This window comes from Paramisgurnus dabryanus, chromosome 15 (genome assembly GCF_030506205.2).
Source record: "Paramisgurnus dabryanus chromosome 15, PD_genome_1.1, whole genome shotgun sequence".
NCBI lineage: Eukaryota > Metazoa > Chordata > Actinopteri > Cypriniformes > Cobitidae > Paramisgurnus > Paramisgurnus dabryanus.
In genome coordinates, this window is record NC_133351.1 from 6,832,301 (window position 1) to 6,854,285 (window position 21,985).

The window sequence follows — 21,985 nt, forward strand, 5'->3', positions numbered from 1 at the left end:
AACATTTTTTTGTTTGTCTTGCAGGCTCATGAAGTCCTGTGTCTGGAGATGCTGACTCTCCTGTTGGAAAGACCAACTGATGATAGTGTGGAGGTGGCCATCAGCTTTCTTAAAGAGTGTGGTCTTAAACTGACAGAGGTCTCTCCTCGAGGCATCAATGGTATTTTCCTAATTACCGTTCCTGAAGTTCATCATAGTTTAAGTAGTAGTCCAACCAGTGCCATTTTCTTTTTCAGCCATTTTTGAGCGTCTGAGGAACATCTTGCACGAGTCAGAGATTGATAAGCGTGTGCAGTACATGATTGAGGTAATGTTTGCCATCAGGAAGGATGGGTTTAAGGACCACCCCGTTGTCCCAGAGGGGCTCGACCTGGTTGAAGAGGAGGACCAGTTCACACACATGCTCCCTCTCGAGGATGATTACAACACAGAGGATATCCTGAGTAAGATCAGTAACACTCATTTATGACATTTAATGTTTAAAATCTTTTTCTGGCTCTTTAAGTAAGGGGTGGGGTAAGGTTATCTGGTTGAATGCTGATAAGAGATCTCAGCAAAGCACAGATATGGGATCTCTGTAAAACAATTACAACAGATCTTCCTAAAGCACTGCTACGAGATCCCCATAAACCACTGATATGAGATCCCTATTAACCATTGATATCAGATCTTCATATGGCACCAGTACAAGATCTCAGTACAGCATCTATATGGGATCTCAGTAAAGCTCTTATACGTGATCTCAGTAAAACACCAATATGTGATCTCAGTAAAGCGCCTATACATGATCTCAGTAAAGTGCCTATACGTAATCTCAGTAAAACACCAATATGTGATCTCAGTAAAGCGCCTATACGGGATCTCAGTAAAGCGCCTATACGTAATCTCAGTAAAACACCAATATGTGATCTCAGTAAAGCGCCTATACGGGATCTCAGTAAAGCGCCTATACATGATCTCAGTAAAGTGCCTATACGTAATCTCAGTAAAACACCAATATGTGATCTCAGTAAAGCGCCTATACGTGATCTCAGTAAAGCGCCTATACGGGATCTCAGTAAAGCTCCTATACGTGATCTCAGTAAAGCGCCTATACGTGATCTCAGTAAAGCTCCTATACGTGATCGAATGTAAAGCTCCTATACGTGGTCGAATGTAAAGCTCCTATACAGGATCTCAGTAAAGCTCCTATACGTGATCGAATGTAAAGCTTCTATACGTGATCGAATGTAAAGCTTCTATACGTGATCGAATATAAAGCTTCTATACGTGATCGAATGTAAAGCGCCTATACGTGATCGAATGTAAAGCGCATATACGGGATCTCAGTAAAGCGCCTATACGGGATCTCAGTAAAGCTCCTATACGTGATCGAATGTAAAGCTTCTATACGTGATTGAATGTAAAGCGCCTATACGTGATCTCAGTAAAGTGCCTATACGTAATCTCAGTAAAACACCAATACGTGATCTCAGTAAAGCGCCTATACGTGATCTCAGTAAAGCGCCTATACGTGATCTCAGTAAAGTGCCTATACGTGATCTCAGTAAAGCTCCTATACGTGATCTCAGTAAAGCGCCTATACGTGATCTCAGTAAAGCGCCTATACGGGATCTCAGTAAAGCTCCTATACGTGATCGAATGTAAAGCTTCTATATGTGATCGAATGTAAAGCATCAATACGTGATCTCAGTAAAGCTCCTTTACGTGATCGAATGTAAAGCTCCTATACGTGATCTCAGTAAAGCGCCTATATGGGATCTCAGTAAAGCATCAATACATGATCTCAGTAAAGCACCTTTACATTTGATCTCAGTAAAGCGCCTATACGGGATCTCAGTAAAGCGCCTATACGTGATCTCAGTAAAGCGCCAATATATGATCTCAGTAAAGCGCCTATACGGGATCTCAGTAAAGCTCCTATACGTGATCGAATGTAAAGCTCCAATACGTGATCTCAGTAAAGCGCCAATACATGATCTCCGTAAAGCGCCTATTCGGGATCTCAGTAAAGCTCCTATACGTGATCGAATGTAAAGCTCCTATACGTGATCCAATGTAAAGCTCCTATACGTGATCTCAGTACAGCATCTATACGTGATCTCAGTAAAGCGTCAATACATGATCTCAGTAAAGCGCCTATACGGGATCTCAGGAAAGCTCCTATACGGGATCTCAGTAAAGCTCCTATACGTGATCAAATGTAAAGCTCCTTTACGTGATCTCAGTAAAGCGCCTATACGGGATCTCAGTAAAGCCCCTATACCTGATCGAAGTTAAAGCTCCTATATATGATCTCAGTAAAGCGCATATACGTGATCTCAGTAAAGCGCCTATACAGTCTCTTAGTAAAGCTCCTATAGGGGATCTCAGTAAAGCGCCAATACATTATCTCAGTAAAGTGCCTATACGGGATCTCAGTAAAGCTCCTATAAGTGATCGAATATAAAGCTCCTATACGTGATCGAATGTAAAGCTCCTATACGTGATCTCAGTAAAGCACCAATACTTGATCTCAGTAAAGCGCCTATACGGTCTCTTAGTAAAGCTTCTATACGGGATCTCAATCAAGCTCCTATACGCAATCTCAATAAAGTGTATATACGTGGTCTTAGTAAAGCACTTATACTGGATCTCAGTAAATTTCCTATACGTGATCGAATGTAATGCGCCTATATGTGATCTCAGTAAAGCGCCTATACGGGATCTCAGTAAAGTGCCTATACGGGATCTCAGTAAAGCACCTAAACATGATCTCAGTAAGGCACCTGTATGGGATCTCGTTACAGTGCAGATACAGGATTTCAGTTGTGTAGAACGTTTGCACATTTCTTTTTCAAATATGACTTGCGTTTTGGTTACGTTTTTTTATCTTTTATTAATGTGTCAGAATTGAACGCCTGATTTGATAAGTGTTGAAAGTATCTCTTGCCTTAATCATTTCTGCTGAAGTGCTGAGCGAAAAAGATTCACTACCGTATGTAACTAAACTGCCAGCTCTCGATTTCTCACGTTCAGCAGCTAATTACCCTGATACCAACATAATAGATGACTTCCTTTTCTCTAAAGCCACCCAAGAGGGAAGTAATAACTCCATCCCCTGAAAGCGGAGACTGCAATCTTAACAATCGTTTGTGTGCAATTGAGGCTATAGCGATGTTTATGGACAAATATGTTTTTTGAGGGTTACGAGACAAAGCATGCTAATTGAAAATTCATACAAGCTGGACTTCAGGGAGCGCGAACAGCCATTATAACATTAAGCTCTTTTATGTTTTCAGACTAATACACAACAAATTCTTCTTTATGGGTAATTGCTTCTGATTACATCTTGTTGGCACTGACTTAATTGCTGCAAAAATTGTAACTGCGGTCTGCCTTACGTCAACAATGTTTCTTTTACAGATGTCTTCAAATTGGATCCCAACTTCCTGGAGAATGAAGAGAAGTACAAAACAATTAAGCGGGGTGAGTTAATGAATCGTTCGCTGTATGCATACAGTTTTTCTCATTGCCACCTATTAAAATAGACACCTTTTGATTTCCATCTCTCCTATTTTAATTGCGTGCTAATTGCGCAATGGACTGGAGATGGCCATATGGTAAGGGAAGCAGAAATGGTGGCTCTTAAATGTGACGATTTGAGCAGCTTGTTTTCGGATATGGAGATGATTACTCCGTTTACAGCTTAAGAAGCAAGTCTAATAGAATTAATCAGTAGTGGAGAAAGTGACTGAACAGAATGGTGACCTAAGGCGCCAGTGGGAGACCTCGGCAAAGAGGGGAGTGTGTTTATGTGTTACGGTTGTCACTTTTCCTAAAGTCAAATTTTAATGTATCCTAAGTAGTGTGAAATTTGAATTAATACAGACTTTTCCATTGGTGAAGTTCTCTGCTGTAGTGAAATTCTAGCTATTTCACCAATTGCACACATGTTAGATTCCCAGGGAATGCCCATACTTATAAAATATGTTGCTTAAATGGACTGTATAAAAGCATCTACCAGATGCGTGATAAATGCAATCATTATAACTGATTTGGCCTTTTTTTCACGCCTCAGAAATTCTGGACGAGGGAAGCAGCGATTCTGGTGAGGATGCTGACGGCAGCGGTGATGATGATGACGATGAGGAAGATGAAGAGGAGGCGGCTGGTGAAGGTATTTATTCAAACTTCTTTTCACATCTTTATTATTTATTTATGAGTCCTGTTCTTATGTACGAGTTGCATTACATGTGTGCGTGTTTGAGGACAATGTTTTGCATTAGTTTCTTTTTAGATAATCCTGCTCATGTGGTCCCTTGGGTCCATGAGCTGTGGGGAAACCGCATGGAACACTACAACCATCAGGGAATGGCTGTTCCATAGCATGTTGTGTTCCAGTCATTAAAGGGATTATATCATACTATCATTTTGCTATTTTAGGTTAACTAATAATGTCTTATGATTAGTAAACTGATAATGTGTGGGGTCATGTAAACACGTTAAATGGTTTTATTTTATCGGGGAAAGCCCATAAACGGCTTAAGCAAAAGCGATCGGCACAGGTAGTTTTTTGCTCATTGCTCAGATTTTGCGTTGCATGTAAACACCTTAACCGGCCTTTTTGCAGTTTTGTTCATGTGCGCAAGTAAGCACAAACTAATGCTTTAAGGTGCTCGACTGAAACTGCGAAAATATAGGCTCATGTTACATTCACAGGTTTTGCAGACATGAGAAGAGATATAACAAGATAGCTTAAGACAGATTTCCTACTGGCTTTTTGAAGAGTTTGGTTCCAAAATGCAATAAACGCCATTTAAAAAAAATATTTACCACCCAAATCAGTATTGTATCAGGTCAGTATTTAAAAGTGAATTCTTTATTTTATGCAAAATACAATATCCGCCGTGTTATTCTGTCATCTTTTCTCCCTTTTCCCCAAAATGCAATAAACGCCACTCCTCCTTTTCTGCAGAATGTAATAAATCCGCTCAACCAATAACAGCGCACCATTCCACGCAACAATGGTGGTACAATCTACTTTGTACTTTGTGATCAACAAACAAACAAAAACAAAATAATACTTTGATGGCATTAATAAACCTGTGGTGGTTTTCTGCGACGGGGAAGAAACGTAAGCCATCAACATCTAATAATTTACGAGAGACGGAAAATGCCGGTTGCTTGTTCTCTCGACAGCATCAAGCTTTTGTCATGCTAACACATTGACCCCAGAGATCTTATGAAAAACTTTACATTGTTTTACATGAAGCCACCAAAAATCAAGCAGGACCAAAACATTTTACAGCTGATCATTGTGAAAAAGTTCAGCGACAACGTCCCAAGGTCAGCAGCAATGACAGTGTTCTTAATATGACAAAGTAGGTGTTTTGATTAATGCCATTAATGTTTATTTTTTTAATCAGTGTATACCACTAGTTAACTAAATGAATATAACATTGTTAAGATGAATGCACATTTATATATTGATTCAATAGATTCATAACATTTAAAAAAAAACTTGGGTCATGGATTTATTGCATTTTGCGGAAAATATAATCAGTTTTTATAATAAATCTTTGAAAATCAAATTATGGATTTGAATTTTTTATGTTTTTATAACCGATGCTATGTGAAAGTTTGTAACAGAAAATAGTGGTTTTCATCTCGTCACTTTCTTGGTATAGAAAACACGTTTTTACCGAAAATAGTCGAAATAAATTTATGCATTTTGGAACCAAACTCTTCATTTGTACTATAGGCGGTGACCTAACTGCCTGCGAGAAATTTTCTGCATAGCCGGTTTAATGATTTGCATGTAAACGCATGAAAATAGGTTTCTATAATAAGCAGATTTTTGAAAGTTATCCATTTATACTCAATGTTTGACCAACACATTGCACTTGCCTGTTGTTCGTATGTAATGAGCATTCTTGTTATTATATTATTCCTGTTTACCTGAAATCAAGCTTGCACATGATTTTGGGCGTTACGAGGCCATTTTCACCCGCTCTGTGAACTAATTGTGTAGTTCTTGTCTATTTGTATCTATATTATTTAAAGGTAGGGCTGCACGATTTGGGTAATTTTTCCCATTGCGGTTATTGATGCTAATATTGCGATGTGCGATTGCGATTATATTTGATTGTATCATGAGTCAACTTGATGGGTTTTAAGGAAAATCCACACACAGATTAGCTAAAATGTGTATTTGCAAAACTAGAAATGTTTTCGTATTGCCACGTGATGTAGCAACTGCTCAGTGTCAGTAATCCTAAATCCAAAATACCGCCATACAACAGACATAGAGGTTTTTTTTAGCTACCAGATCACTGTCAACCTCCTCTGCATCCATCTTCGCTCTGGTATAAGTGACGACGCACACCACACACGTGCACTGCCTTTTTTGTTCGTTTTACTTTCTTTTTTAAACAGCAAGGGAAATCATCAAACTGTTATCAGAAAGTTTGTTTTAACAAGTCCACACATTTATTTATTTAATATAATTGCAACATTTTGCTGTCATATAATCGCACAGGCTGACATTGCGATTGCGATTGCGATGCGATTAATTGTGCAGCACTATTTAAAGGTGCATTGTATAACTTCTTGAAAATATAAAATATATATAACTGTATTATTAGTGGTGTATAAAGACCTTACAAAATAAACTGTATTTTTTATAACTTTTTATAACAAGACTTAGTTATGAGTTGCACTTCTGCAGTCAGGTCACAGTTTTGAAGCTTCCCCAATTTTCAAAAGCACTGTTGGGCAAATCCTGCATTTAATTGCGACAATATAACAAAACATTCAATTTTGAAATGACTGCAACATTGACAGTCAGACTGATGTTGCAGAAAAAGTTAATAAACCTAAAATTAAAATAATTTAATAGTAATTGATGTAAAGTTGTTTTCCACCTCAGCTTCAATAATTGTTAGGGAATTTCGATTCTCAAAATTGCAGTATGATTGCATTGCTCATAGTGTTTTTCCTGAACAGATAAAGATGAATGAGCTGTTTGACAATTATAACACCTTGCAGACAGAACCGCTAACACGTAGTCAGACAGTAAACTATTGTTAGATATTACAATCACCAGGTTCAGAAATACGTTTCTTGGATGTCTCTTTGTTTCTAATGTGAAAATTCAAGTGGCTGTTGAGGGCAGATGCTGTGAACGTCATATCTTTGTCGCAGTTTTATCCCGTTCCTGCTATCAGACAAATCATTTTAAGCATGTGTTAATTGCTTCTGCTTAGAAACCACCTTCACCAGCGTCCTGTGAAGTGTAAAAATAACTCCAGGAAGAACAAGCGATTGACCTCAGGAGGGAGACATATCACATGACAAAAAACTGGCAGTGTTGATACGTTTGGCTTCCTCTCCTGTTTATTTTATTGTTTTTATCTCTTTATTTAGATCAAGAGAAAGTCACCATTTTCGACAAGACAGAGGTGAACCTGGTCGCTTTCCGTCGAACGATTTACCTCGCCATCCAATCAAGGTGAGTTGAACGACTTAAAAGCCCACCAGAAATAGTCTGTGCAAAGGTTCATTTTGTCTGGAATCAAATAACAACCTACATTGAATTCCCACAAGCATGGATAAGAAGTTATTCTTACGTTTTCAAGACCAAAACTCTCAGAGCCCCCTCAGGGTTACAGCACCCACAGATTTGATTAATATTACGTCGTCTTGGTTGTTTTTAATTTAAATTTAACATCAAGGAGTAGCAGGCCAGCGTCATGGATCAGTAACCGCTGCTGGGGAAAACGTAAAAAAATCTTGATCAAGATGGTTTTGAAAAGTGTATAAAACTATTCAGGCAACGTCCCTCAGTACAGTCAAGTCTTGTCATTGGTACTGAAATGGGCACTAGGGTCATGTGTTGCAGTACATAAATATTATTATAAAATTATAAATTAATAAATAATTTAAATAAATAAATAAAATAAAAATGGTGGTGTTTTAATTTAAGTTCAGAACATCATTCAGACACACAAATTGTGATTTTATGAAAAAAGTAGATATTTGCTAGATAAAGACACCTGAATTATTTCTCAATAGATGTAAATGCCAATGGTAATTAAAACAGGGTTCCTACGGGTCCTTGAAAGTTTGTGAATCTGGGGAAAAATTCAAGGCCCTGGGAAGTTTTTGAAAATATACAAGCATAGATACAGGTCACTGAAAGTGCTTGAATCTATTTTATTCAAGAAGTTTTCAGGAAAAAAATCATATTATTCCCTGTGTAGTGTAGGATAACACCATAAAAATGTTAGACTTTTTAAGCACACATGCTAAACTGTTCGCTTTAAATGCTTATATCTTCTGTATGCGAATGTTGATACCAAAATGCTTATTTGCATAGTTGTGTTTGACACATAAAAACGTCTCGGGTTACAGATGTAACTGTTGTTCCCTGAAGGGGATCGCACACCGGCCGCGCAGCTCCGCGCCGTTCTAAAAAAAACGAACACATTGTTTTCTATGAGTATACGCACACCGGCGCCGACAGGTGGTGCCTGTCCGCGCCGCCCACACTGTAAAAAATACTTTGCTGCCTTAAAATTTTTTGTTGAATCAACTCGGATTTACAAGTCATTTCAACTTACTATTATTTATCTTGACTAGAGATGAGTTGTTATAACTACAGGTGAGTTGTTATAACTTATAAAATTAAGTTGACTTTTCTCAACTATATTTTTTAAGTTGTGACAACTCATCTCTGTTGACATGACTTGTAAATCTGAGTTGATTCAACAAAAAATTTTAAGGCAGCAAAGTATTTTTACAGTGCAGCTGTGACTCAGGAAGTTGCTTAAATCACTGTCGCGCCACACAGCGCCACTCACATAGTTTAACATTAAATTACATCATATTTGTCCCAAATCATTAACGATTAACATTGGCTGCTAACGTATATTTTGCATTTTGAAGTAGACGCTATCTGGCGAAACTCGCTATTTAATGCGCACTTCCGGTTTACAATACCTTCGAGTTGTCCTAGACGGGTGCGTGGCCGGTGTGTGATCCCCTTGAGAATGGAACCAGATGCTGCGTCTTTTTTTCCTGCGTCCCTGTAACGCCGTCTTTGGCAATATTTCAGATAGCGATATACTTCCTGGCTCCTGCGTCTCCCTGTCTTTGCTGTTAAGCCTCCCCATTGGTTGAATTTGATAAACACATTCAGACGCACTTACCCATGGAGGCGTCCCCAAAGTGTCACAGCAGCCACGCAGCGCGAGTTCCCTCGAAAGGGAACTGTAACAATGTATCTTAAAAGGTAACACGAAGTAGCCTTGCTCTCACTGAAAATGTGTCTGAACACATTTAGTCCTTGAATTTGAGGGTATTGGACGTGGAAAGTCCTTGAAAGCTCCTTGAATTTGAAGGTAACTAAGGTGTGGAAACCCTGTTTAAAGGGGACATATCCTGAAGATCTGACTTTTCCCATGTTTGGGTGCTAAAATTGGGTCCTCAGTGCTTTTATCAACCTAGAAAAAAGATCAACCCAGTTTCTTAGTTTTTGAAAACCAATCTCCACAAGCATGTGAAAAAATAGGTTGTTGAAAATTGGCCTGCCTGTTCATGCCAGAAAGGGGATAATACCGCCCCTTAATCTGCACTATCCAACCACAGCACTGCCATTTTAGTGCAGAGATCAACTCATTTGCATGTGAAAGGACACACCCAAAACAGCACATTTTTGCTAACACATACAAAGTGTCAATTTTAACATGCTATAATAAATTATCTATATGATATTTTGAACTAAAACTTCACATCTGTACTCTGGGGACACCAAAGATTTATTTGACATCTTAAAGTCTTGTAAAATGTCCCATTTAATAGTGATATTGGCATACAAGAACATTTTTTACATTTTAAAGGCCCCCTGTAGTCGATAATTTTATCACTTAAAACTCATCTTTGAGCATCATAATATCCTATCATATATATGTAAAAGTTTTCCTGTAACATTCATTTCTTCACTTTAAAGCTGACATAACACAAGACGTTTTTGCCAATCTAATGTTAATCTTGCTTATATATAGACTAGTATTACATCATTCATATGTCCAAAGAGTCTTTCGTTTAGTCAGATTTATAAAAGAAAAAATAGCCTTTCCGATTTTTGCCGTAAAAGGTCGAACACTTGAAGGCGTGCGGTAAGCGGAGCTGAAGAGTTACGAGTTCGCGCAGCTTCGGATACTTGGATTTACAGCCGACATAGATGGAAAATCAAACTTTAAAAAAACTTTTTTTTTAAATAACCAGCCTTATATTATAAATATGATCCAGAATTGGATACTTTGTCAGTAATGGACGAACAGGAACAATAGTTTTTAACTGCATTTGCCCATTTTAAAAGATGTAAATGTTGTAAATGCAGTACAAAGTGCTCTTGTTGGTGTTGTTTACATTACATGCACGTATGCGCGATTGCAAACAAAACACGTGAGATTTTAAATTACTTAGGCCTGTGGTTGTGACTCCTAAACGGGGTCTTTTTAAAGTTTTGACCGCTCCAATAGTTGTAAAAAGTGGAAAATCCGGCGTCAAACTGAGCCTTGTTTGTAAAGCAGTTCTCTCCGAAATGCAGCCAGGGAACAAACAAACTCATTCGCAATTACGTTGCTGTCCGGGAAAAACGAACTGCATCCACTGTTGTCTTACGACAGAGAAAGCTAAATAAGGTTTTCTTCTCTTTGCATCCAAATACACACTTCTTTTGTCAAATTATCTTGCTAAAACAAAGTTGTCGCGTGCTGTGCAGTGATACCGGTGACTTCTACTCGACGGAGCAATGCTAATGCGCGTTCGCGCTCTCACTTGACGTGCAGTGCAGGCGTGCTTTTCTGGGGGTAAAGGCCCATAAAAGGAATATGGGGTCAATCAGTCGTAACGGATACCCCCATTTGAAAAAACTTTCTGAAACTTGTAGGAAAAAGAAGGCGTGAGTTTGGCTCAGAAATACTCTGTTACAAGCTCAACTGCTTTTTTGACACTTAGCTTATGTTTAGCATGAGGACTACAACTCGTAGAGGCTGTTTACACTTGGCATTTACATGCGTTTTCATCGATCGGATTACAAGTGGACGAGAGAGACACATTACGTTTACACCTGGTATTTAAATCCGTCTCTTTTGTCCACTTTCGACCGCATCTGTCCTTAATACTGTGAGGGGGTGGTCTGTGAGACAGTGGGCGAGTCTCTCTGCTGTCATTCAAACCCGAGCGGGAGTAATTATGAGTTTATATGGACGCAAACTATATTATGTCGGAGTCCACTGCTTGTTTAGCAAGTATACATGCTGCATAGTGTTTTGTACGTTTATATGTTGGAGCTTTCTCTGAATTTTCAGCGCAATTGATGAAATAGGATCGCGCAACTTTCACACGCTTTCAAAACGAAACTACGGAGATCAGCCGCTTTAGTTGTATCAATGAAAGGCTAAAAATAGCGCTGTTCACCGTATGTTTACGCCAGAAGTCAAAAAAAGACGTAAAACTTGTGTTTAATACCTCAGATTAGATAAATGGGCGGAGAGAAGGCGGTCGCGTGTAGCTGTTCGAACGCATTCAACCACATATGCGTTCCGCAACTCCAAAGCGATCCGATCGAAAGTGGTTTCGACTACCTCTGAATGTGGTTGAAAGTGGTCGAAAGTGGATGAGCTCAAAACGTTTTGAACACCGTTTACACCTGGCATTAACGTCGTCCACTTGTGATCCGATCGACGAAAACGCATGTTAATGCCAAGTGTAAACAGCCTCTTAAACTGTGTTTATAAGTCAGAATGCATGAAATAGCATTAAACCTCCTCTTTAAAGTAGTGCAGTATACACAGTTCTATGAAAATGTGAATTAGTTCCTGCCTCTACTAAATCACACCAGCTCAGACCATAGATATATATATGTACAAAGATGCTACATTTGGCAGTTTCAAACTCCGACCATAGATATATATGTACAAAATGCTACATTTGTCCGTTTCAAAAACACAGCTGCTTTGTGCGGTTTCACAATGCATACATGAGCTGCACATTTGCACCATAATTTTTTGCACATGTGAATACGCTAACCTGTTAACATCAGCCCTGCAAACGTTTCAGTGCAGAGTCTATGCATTCATACATATCTATGGCTCAGACTGCCGGATGCCCTCATTCAACAGTGTTGATGTGCTTGGTTTGTAACGTAGGAGCCGAGGCGCTTACAAACTGCCGTTTTGATTTTTACCACTGAGGGACTTCTGTTATCCTATATAATAAGATGTATATAATAGTGTTGTGAAAATGTATTCCATAGTAAGAACGACCCAGCGGATCCCTGCTTGCATTGTGGCTCAGTGTTGTGTTTACAGTGGTGCCCTCGCAGGCAGTTTGAGACTGCTATATTTGTGCTTCTGTTCCACCTCCATTGACCTAAAGCTTTTTAAAAAGCCTTTATAGCAGAGAACTGTCGAAAGTGCAAAATCTTTCATCGCCTCAGGGATCTCGAGCACTCGTGAACCGAAGATGCAGCAGAGGCCGTTTCTGTATGGAGAGCTCAGCTTATAGCGGTAGAAATGGAGCTGCGCGTGCAGGCTGACCCTGTTTAGCCCAATCCTGGCTCTGCTCAAGATCTAACTCGATGTGTAGCTTATGATGAGAGTTCATTTATTCAGATTTGTATAACAAGTCTTTAAATTTTCCACCCACTGGGAGGCAACTAGTGTAATAATCTTTAAACTTGCCTGCTGGTGGTTGGATTCAAAACAGACTCGGCTAGAGGTAGCTATTCCACGTTGTCTTTGTCTCTGTAACTGGCCCTAAGTACAGAAAGAGGGCAGAGTAAAGGGAGACAAAGAGTACAAAGATTCTCGTTTTCAACGAACTGCCTTTAAGGCCTGGAAGAAACATAATTTCACCACAAATCATCTGCCCTTAGGTGAGGTTGGTGTATGGTCAGGAAAATGTATGACCCGGTAGGAAATTAAATCAGCCAAGCAATTTTTCTATTGAAACCTATGAGTGAAAGCACAAACTGTTGTTTTTGGGAAAGGCAGATTCAATCTCAAATTCCCTGGATGAGCACCAAGGCCCAATGTGTCTGAGCACTTACTTTTATGCTATGGCTCTGACCTTAAAAAGGTTTTGTTGATTGTATCCGTGTATATAAAGCATGAAGTGTGTGATCTCATTGCTGAGAACGGCACCTAACGAAATCGCAACTTTCTTTGTTTAAACGGCCCAATTCTACAGCAGTCTGCAGCTGTAGTTACATTTCTGCATTAATGTAATGCATCATGCATCTGTTAACAAGAGCTGTAATGTGCACTCCAAAAGCAAATTTAATTATTTGTGAGAGTAGATTATATACAAAGTCAATGCAAAGATGCGAATAGACATGAATTTATGCCGAGCGACGAGAATGTTGCAAATTATGCAATGTTTTTGTCGCAAACACGAATATTCGTATACTTTTGTGTAATAAAAAAAATTCAACTTGAGCGGAATATTCGTATTATGCGTTTTTGTGCAAGCAAGTCAGCAAATAGCTTATTGACATGTCAGGTTTGACATGTCCGGTTGTGTCAGAAAATAAAGTAGAGCAGATTTTTTTTATTTGTAATCTCGAGCAAGTAACACGATGCCCATATTCGCTTTGCTTTTGGTGTGCACACACCATTAGAAAGGTGTCTTGTGATTGTGTTGTTTTACATGTTTTGTGTACATTTTATTTACTATTATTAATTCACATAATTAATAATAATTATTATAGTTATATATGTTTGGTTTGAATTGTGTATAAGGATTGCGTTAAAGGAATATTCCATTTTCTTAAAAGAAAAATCCAGATAATTTACTCACCACGTCATCCAAAATGTTGATGTCTTTCTTTGTTCAGTCGAGAAGAAATAATGTTTTTTGTGGATTTTTGCAGGATTTTTCTCATTTTAATGGACTTTAATAGACACCAACAATTAACACTTAAATCAACACGTAACAGTTTTCAAAGGACTCTAAACGATCCCAAACGAGGCATAAAGGTCTTATCTAGCAAAACGATTGTCATTTTTGACAATAAAAATAACAAATATACACTTTTAAAGCACAACTTCTCGTCTAGATCCGGTCCAGCGCGACCTAACGTAAATGCGTAGTGACGTAGGGAGGTCACGTGTTACAAATATAAAACACACATTTGCGGACCATTGTAAACAATAAACTGACACAAAGACATTAATTAGTATCAGTTGACATACAACAACGTCGGAACGGTCCTCTTTCTCAACACTTGTAAACCCTGGGGCGGAGTTTCACGTTCGTCCTCTGTGAACTCTTGACGTCATGACGTATTGCGTGGGGTCACATTGGCGCATCACAACCGGATCTAAACGAGAAGTTGTGTTTAAAAGTGTATATTTGTTATTTTTATTGTCAAAAATGGCAATCGTTTTGCTAGATAAGACCCTTATGCCTCGTTTGGGATCGTTTATAGTCCTTTGAAATTCCGTTGAAAAAAACTGTTACGTGTTGATTTAAGTGTTAATTGTTGGTGACTATTAAAGTCCATTAAAATGAGAACAATCCTGCAATGTTTTCCTCAAAAAACATAATTTCTTCTCGACTGAACAAAGAAAGACATGAATATTTTGGATGACATGGTGGTGAGTAAATTATCTGGATTTTTCTTTTAAGAAAATGGAATATTCCTTTAAGTGAACTCCTATAAAAGTGTCCTGAGGTCTATATGTGCATCATTTAAACATTACAAATGGGGTATTTAAATGCAGATGATGAGAAATGTCTCCAAACTGGACTGAAGCACATATCAAGGAGCTCCTCACTATACACGCAGAAGCTGAGATCATTCATCAATATAGCAGAACAGCCCATCATGCGCTCCTTTATGCTCCTATGCATGTCCATGGTTTCTCGAGAGAGAAATAATGGAAAGCAAGCAAACATAGACAGTGCAGAAAAACTTACCAAGTGCAGGACTTTAAATATGTTGTGTCTTTACGGGATCTTTATGGTATTTGTGTGAATGCACGCACAGATTCGGGAAAATCATTGGCAGTGTGAATGAACCAAAAAACAGACGATCCCAGTCAAATCCAGGGACGCGTTTTCCGTTTATTTTCCATAATATCTGTGTGAAAAGGGCTTAAGTGTTTGGTTTACTATATACTTCAGAAATAATATTGTCAAGACTCAGACTCATCCACATGTCCAGCCTGTAAACGAAAGCATTTAGCTGTTACTGCTGTATGTGCAAGACAGAGCTGAGATGTGTTTGTCAGCAGTTTGTGAAACTAACCAATAGATGCAGAATGCCAGGAAAAATGTCTGAAAGACATGTGAAGCTCATGGCCGCCGCAATTGTTTGCTTTTCTGCCACACGGGATGTTTGTTGTCATGAGGTGACGTTTGGGTGCAATGAGGGAGCAGAATGCATACTGAATTTGAAATGAAAAGTTATCCGTTTGTTTTTGTTATTTCATGTCCCCCTTTTCTCATTTTTATTTCAGACTGCAAACTCTGCTAAAAAAAAAATTATAATTTGCCGCTAGTATTTAGTATATACTGTCATGATGTGTTCAAATAAGCCCAGTGGTTTGGGTTAATCTTATTAAAAGCACTTAAAGCAAACTCCCTGGAAAGACAGCAGGGTACAACGTATTTAGGATTAAAAACTTTATTTCTCTTTAGAGCAGACACATTTTGTAATGGTGTAATGGATATGCATTTAAAGTTTAGTTTTCTCTTTGGGGACAGTATTAATATTCTGATCAGGTTGTTATCTTTGATGTCAAACTGTGTAACCTTTAACAGATGATGTCCTCTAATACTGTGATAGGTGTTTTACTTAATGCAGTCTGATTATTTGTAACCGTGGACCACTAAACCAGTCATAAGTCACACGGGTATATTTGTTGCACATTGTGTGGGTCAAAATTATCAAAAATCATTAGGATATTAGGTAAAGATCATGTTGCATGAAGAAATTTTGTACATTTCCTATACCGTAAATGTATAAAAAAATTTGTGCTGGGCATAGATTAATCTCATACAAAATAAAAGTTATTTATTGCATAATATATGAGTTTGTGCTATGTGTAAATATTATGTATATATAAATTCACACACATTAAAGGCGGTTTTCTCAATATTTAGATTTTTGTTTCTCTCTTAAATATTGTCATATCCTTAAAAACCATACATCAATGAAAAATGTATTTATTCAACTGTAAGATTTATTTCTAAAAATGTACCTTATGTTTTGTGGTCCAGGGTCACTTCATTTAGTATGTGGTGGAGTTTGACATGAATATAAAATATTAAAATTGACAGATATCTGGTACTTCCATCTCTATATTATTAACAGATTACACCCAGAGGTTGTAAAACTTAACATTTGCTTGTTTTGTTTTTTCCCGCAGCTTGGACTTCGAAGAATGCGCCCACAAGTTGATAAAAATGGATTTCCCTGATAGCCAAACGGTACGTAAATAAATGCTCTTTCTAAACCCCGCCGGTCTGTCTTAGTTTCTGTGTCTTTCCGCACAGCTGTTTATCAGAAGCTTTTAACTTTATGTAAATATTTGTTTTCAGTCTCTGATGTAATATGTGGTATTGTGGTCACTTGGGAAGCATTTGTCATCTTAATATGCCCGTTTTGCATTTTCACAGTGGGGAAAAGTGGTTGTTTTGACTAATGGCAACTGGGTGTTCCATCCTGTTTTAACAGATCAAATGCTTTTTTCTTGAGATGCTTGTGGTTGTCATCCTGCAGTTTCACGAATCAACCTGTGATTCAGGACCGTCTTGGCTTGTATCACATTGGTTGTGCAGAAAGTTCGGAATTTCTTACTATCTGAATGCACTTTTTGGGTTTATCTGTTAAAGGTGCAAAAGAGGATGTTTGTTTTATACATTTTTGCAATATTACTTGAAACTGTCTTTACTAAATGATAAGACTATTTATTAGCTGCACTAAAAGTAATAATATTAATATACGTCATCTGTGCACAAGATAGGGCCTTAAAAACATCAGCCAATTGCTCATGCGGTCATCGCATAAGCGATTGGCCCTCTGGCTTGTCAATCACTGCCATTACGATCCTTGTGAGAGACGTGCACGCTCACGTAACTAAACACAGGCGACGTATGCGCGTAGCACATGAAACTCCTCTTATGTTTCGGTTTGTTTTCATTGTTGATCCTGCTTTCCTCCTCGAATTTGCACCACGGTAGAGAAGATACTCGAAGGAGGACGCAAAAGACTTTTTTAAGCCACTGAGAATAGGAGAAAATTGTCAGAAGAACATAATGTAAACAGAGTCGTTATTGGAGAAACATTTCAACGCTGGAGAGCAATGAAGGAACAGAGAGGTGTCAAGACAGACGCGCAGTTCGCAAAATTCTTCCCGACAGGTAACAGTGATTATTCTTTCTTTATTACACGGCTCTCTGGAATGCTTGATTCTGATTGGTCAGTTGAGACATTTGCAGGTTCGTTCTTTTCAAATAATAACCGCTCCAAAATAATAACGCATAGCCGGACTACTTCCACGAGTAAAATCGCTCCGCGCCAATAAAGATCAATAAAGATTACTGTCTGTTTGGCGCCATCTTGTGACAAACACTCGACAACCACGACAAGACACAGAGAGCTTACTGAGACTGAACTTGACAAAATAGAGCATGACAGCTACGAAGCCTACACACAAAAAAATACAGAATGGGCATTAAAACTTCTCAAAGACTGGCTAAAAGAGAAAAAATGGAGACAGACAAGTATGAAGCAGAGGATCTTAATAAGGTATTACGATCATTTAATGCATCTGTGCAAAGTTTCGCGGAAGGATAAACATGTTAATTTAAAACAAATATGCCAATAAAGTGTTTCAAATTCATATTCATGTCCAGTTTTTTTTCTTATGTGGCAAGTAGCCGTGTAATAAGCGGGATAATGTAGAGGCAGCCGGTAGTTATTGGGAAATAAGCCCCGACAGTGTGATCAGGACCCGACGCTTCGCGTCGGGTCCTGATCACACTGTCGGGGCTTATTTCCCAATAACTACCGGCTGCCTCTACATTATCCCTTACTTGTGGAATAATTATTGTTGTACTGTTATTAAAGTATATTGACGTTGTTCTTGTACTGTAGTTGTAAGGCAGTGACCAGTCTGCTACATGCTAGTTGAAATGGGAGAAGCGTCGACTGATCTAACGTTTTAACGTCTTAATTGTTTATTATCATCATTTCACATAATGAATCCACTGATGCGACACAGCATATGCCGGTGGTAAACAAACACTCGTGTTCAAATATTCGTGCACGAGTTTTGGAAGGTTTTCCCTAGAAATGAGCCGTGAAGGAGGGAGGCTGTTCTTACGAATGCGCTCATTTAAAAAACTAAGTAACCGTTTTTGGATTCTCAGTCGGCGAAAAACATCCTCTTTTGCGCCTTTAATCCGTCCGCTTGACTTTTATGAAAGAGATGAGATTTTAATTATGATTCTGGATTCACACCAAACGTGGTAGAGGCGGCAAAAACGCATTACTTGTGCATAGTTGGACGCTTGAACAGTTTGAGTTTAAGCTTTTCATTTGCGCGTGAAATTTTTGTCATTCGAGACATTCACACGGATATTCGCGTCATGGGAGGGGCTTTTGCGACTCCGCTTGCTTCCTGTAATAATCACGTCACTACTAGAGCAAGCTCCTGATTGGTTAACGCAGGGCGATTCTCCGCCAAAGTTTAGATTTTTAAATTTTTTAATGAATTGCATGTCAATTCGCACAAACTAAATGCGCGAATGAGATGGATTCGCGTCTACTGCGCTAAACGCCTCATTACGCTAAACGTGCGTAAGCTTAAACATAAAAAATTTTATTAATTCGCACCAGACGCTCTATTCGTGTTTGGTGTGAACGTAGCATGAGACCACCGCCTGTTCCAATTATGGACTGCCTTGTTAGATCATAAAGATACAGATAAGCCTGTATGTTGTCCCCTGGGGGCTTATTTGTGATTTCAACAAAATACACAACGGTCGTAACTGTTTTGGCCCTTTTAGAAGAAACTTGCACAAAGATGAACTGTATCAAATAAAGTGGCATTGTGAGACCAGCCATAAATAGCATAGACCCTTCAATCCCACCTCTGCTTCTTTTGGTCATTTGAGAAAAGAGTCAGCGAAGTGGATATGATGAAAACGTTGTGCTTGCACGCTAGAGGGACGATTGGTAAAAGGGGCAGCATTGAACAAATGTCTTCTTCATCACATTTCTCTTGCATGAGCTCAGGAGCCGGTTCGAAAGGAGAAATGCATCTCGTGCCCCACCATCATACAATGATACATTATGTCTTTAAGGCAGCGATGAGAGCCATTAATGCAGGCAGGCAGCATGCAGGAAAATGTATATATCTCTTGAATTTTTGTGCTGAAATGAAGTATTAAGTACATTGATGACATGAAGATTTATTGACCTAAATGTTCTTCAATGTACAGGCTACTAGCGAATGCATCAAGCCATAAATAGATTAACAAATGATTACCTCATTGCTCATGTTTGCCAGTTTTTCAGTGGTGAGCTGTACTCAAATCTGCCAGAACCTGGCTGACGTCCAGACCTACCACAGCCCCCTGCGTCATCTCAAGCGCACATACACATACACCTGCACGGAAACAGCACACGTATCTCCTCTCTGCCTTAACTCCCAAAAGTAACTCTCAGAGGAAGACTTCGGTTTCCTTAACATCACTGTTTGATAAATAAGTTATTATTGGAAGTAGATCTCTTAAAGTTGCAATCCAGAATTAGTGTCGGCCTATTAGGTTTGCTTTTTTAAAGGTATCTACGTCGCATTAAAGTATAACGTAACAAATTTGATTTCGGCTTGATTTCATATGTCAGCTTAGTTTATTTCATATGATGGATGGACTATGGGAGGCATGTCATTAAGTAGGAATGAGACTAGGTATGCGCAGTGATTCTGTTGCGTCCTTGGAATCCACTGTGTTGTCTCTCCTGGGCATTCGTACTAGAATAAACCGTCCTTGAGTGGTCTTTAGTGATTGCTGTTTCTACCCAGTAATCTGGCTAGTTACACACATGGAAACCTGGAAGTATCTGGAAATGTAAAAACAGTTTTCCCAGCCTCATGGAAACAGTTAAACAGCTCCGCTCTGAAATATTTTATTGGCTAGAAATTAAATAGCTCAGGCCGGTAAGTGCGTCTGACATGTTTTCTTGTAAATTTGCATTTTTATCAGACCCTAAATAGATTCTACCAATAGGGCTGTCACAATTATTGAATTATTAAAAAAAGACACCCAACTATATATCGGCCAATTTTCTTTATGTATATTATAGTACAGTACACTTATACTACAGTATTTTATACTACAGTACTGTACCTAGAATATACTATATACATTAAAAAGAATATCCTACTATATATAAATAAATACATTTTTGCCATGATCACTCACAAATGTGGTGATCAAACACTTAAAATGACGTGACAAAGATATGTAATATGTGTTTAACTCTTTCACCGCCAGCGTTTTTAATAAAAGTTGCCAGCCAGCGCCAGCGTTTTTCACCAAAGTTTAATGCCTTCCAGAAAATGTTCTTCTTTAAACATATAAACATACAATATACCAAATGAAAGAACAGACCCTCTGCTTTCAAACAAAAAAAAAAAAACGTTTCATCCTACCTTCAGTGGTTGTTTTGTAATCAGCTTTTGAATATGGGTAGGTTTCTGCAAAAACACCACATTTTGAGCAAAAAGCAGAGATAATTCCATTTTTGTGACAGACTTTTCATAGAGATCCCATTCAGAGCAATCTTTAAAACAGACACGGACATGCAGCCGCTTGCCATAGGGCAATACTTCCGGGTTTAAAAAGTTGCGGAAGGGCAACTAGTGGATAATAGTGGTATTGCGGAAAGACGGAAAAACTCGTCATTGGCGGGGAATGGTTTTCTCTTGATTGACGAGATATCTCGTCAATGGCGGGGAAAGAGTTAACAATTTAATATTTAACTTTATTATCCAAAACGAGTCTGATATCAGTGCACTAAACCGTAAACTTGACTTATTATAAATAATTTCTAAACACAAACAGAACAAAATACATATGACTTTATTGGCAGTTTTGATGAGGATAACGTTAAATTGGACTTATACTGAAAAGGGAAACTTATGATGTCACCAGTACCAAAACAGTACAGCACGCTCTTCTGGACAACCAAGTACTTACATCATTCAAAAGCATTTCTTTTTTCTGTGAAAAAGCTGCGGCTTATACGGCGATACAGATATATCTGCGGCATGCCCATATTGGCCGATAAAATCGGTAAACCGATAAATCTAGTCTCATCGCGATTGTTTGACCTCATCGTGATGATTTCAGATCACCGCAATGATTGCACATCTCTCTTAAAAACACAAGGGGGAGCTGCAGCGTATGTAAACAGCATTTAAAGAAATGCTGCAAAACCTTTAGAAGCAGTATGAACTGCCAGGTAAAAATACATTTTCAAAACAGCAATTCCAAATTCAGGGAAGTAAAGGATGCTATTCTTAATTTTCAGTTATTTTTCAGACACTTTATTGTGTTTATTTCTTTTTAAGAATTTTCAGTTTTTGAAAGATATATTCATTAAATAAATGCTTTATGTGGTTTAATATTTACTGCCAGGTAAACCTTGCAAAAGATTTAATTATCACAACAATGTGTGAAAATTATTTCATATACAAAACATTTTTTTTATTAAATTAGAATTAAATGTTAAAGCAAAAAAACAGGCAATTAATCAGCATAATTGTCACAATTTATTAGTCAATTAACTGTCACATTTCAGAATTGTGACAGCCCTATCTACAACAAACCGGTATTTCTGAATGGCCTGAGGCTGGGATTAAGTGGAATTGAATCATAATTATTTAATGAATGTATCATTTGTGCCGAGAGCATTTGT

General features: G+C 38.3%; 1 protein-coding gene across 1 annotated transcript in view; it reads left to right on the forward strand.

Moving 5' to 3' along the window:
• cwc22 (CWC22 spliceosome associated protein homolog) overlaps window positions 1–21,985 on the forward strand; it is a 54,596-nt gene that overhangs the window by 12,494 nt on the left and 20,117 nt on the right. Inside the window, exons 10-15 of the mRNA XM_065252222.1 lie at window positions 25–160; window positions 237–443; window positions 3,406–3,468; window positions 4,061–4,159; window positions 7,408–7,492; window positions 16,425–16,485. Of these exons, the coding sequence (XP_065108294.1) occupies window positions 25–160; window positions 237–443; window positions 3,406–3,468; window positions 4,061–4,159; window positions 7,408–7,492; window positions 16,425–16,485 (651 nt within the window). The remainder of the gene's footprint in view (window positions 1–24; window positions 161–236; window positions 444–3,405; window positions 3,469–4,060; window positions 4,160–7,407; window positions 7,493–16,424; window positions 16,486–21,985) is intronic.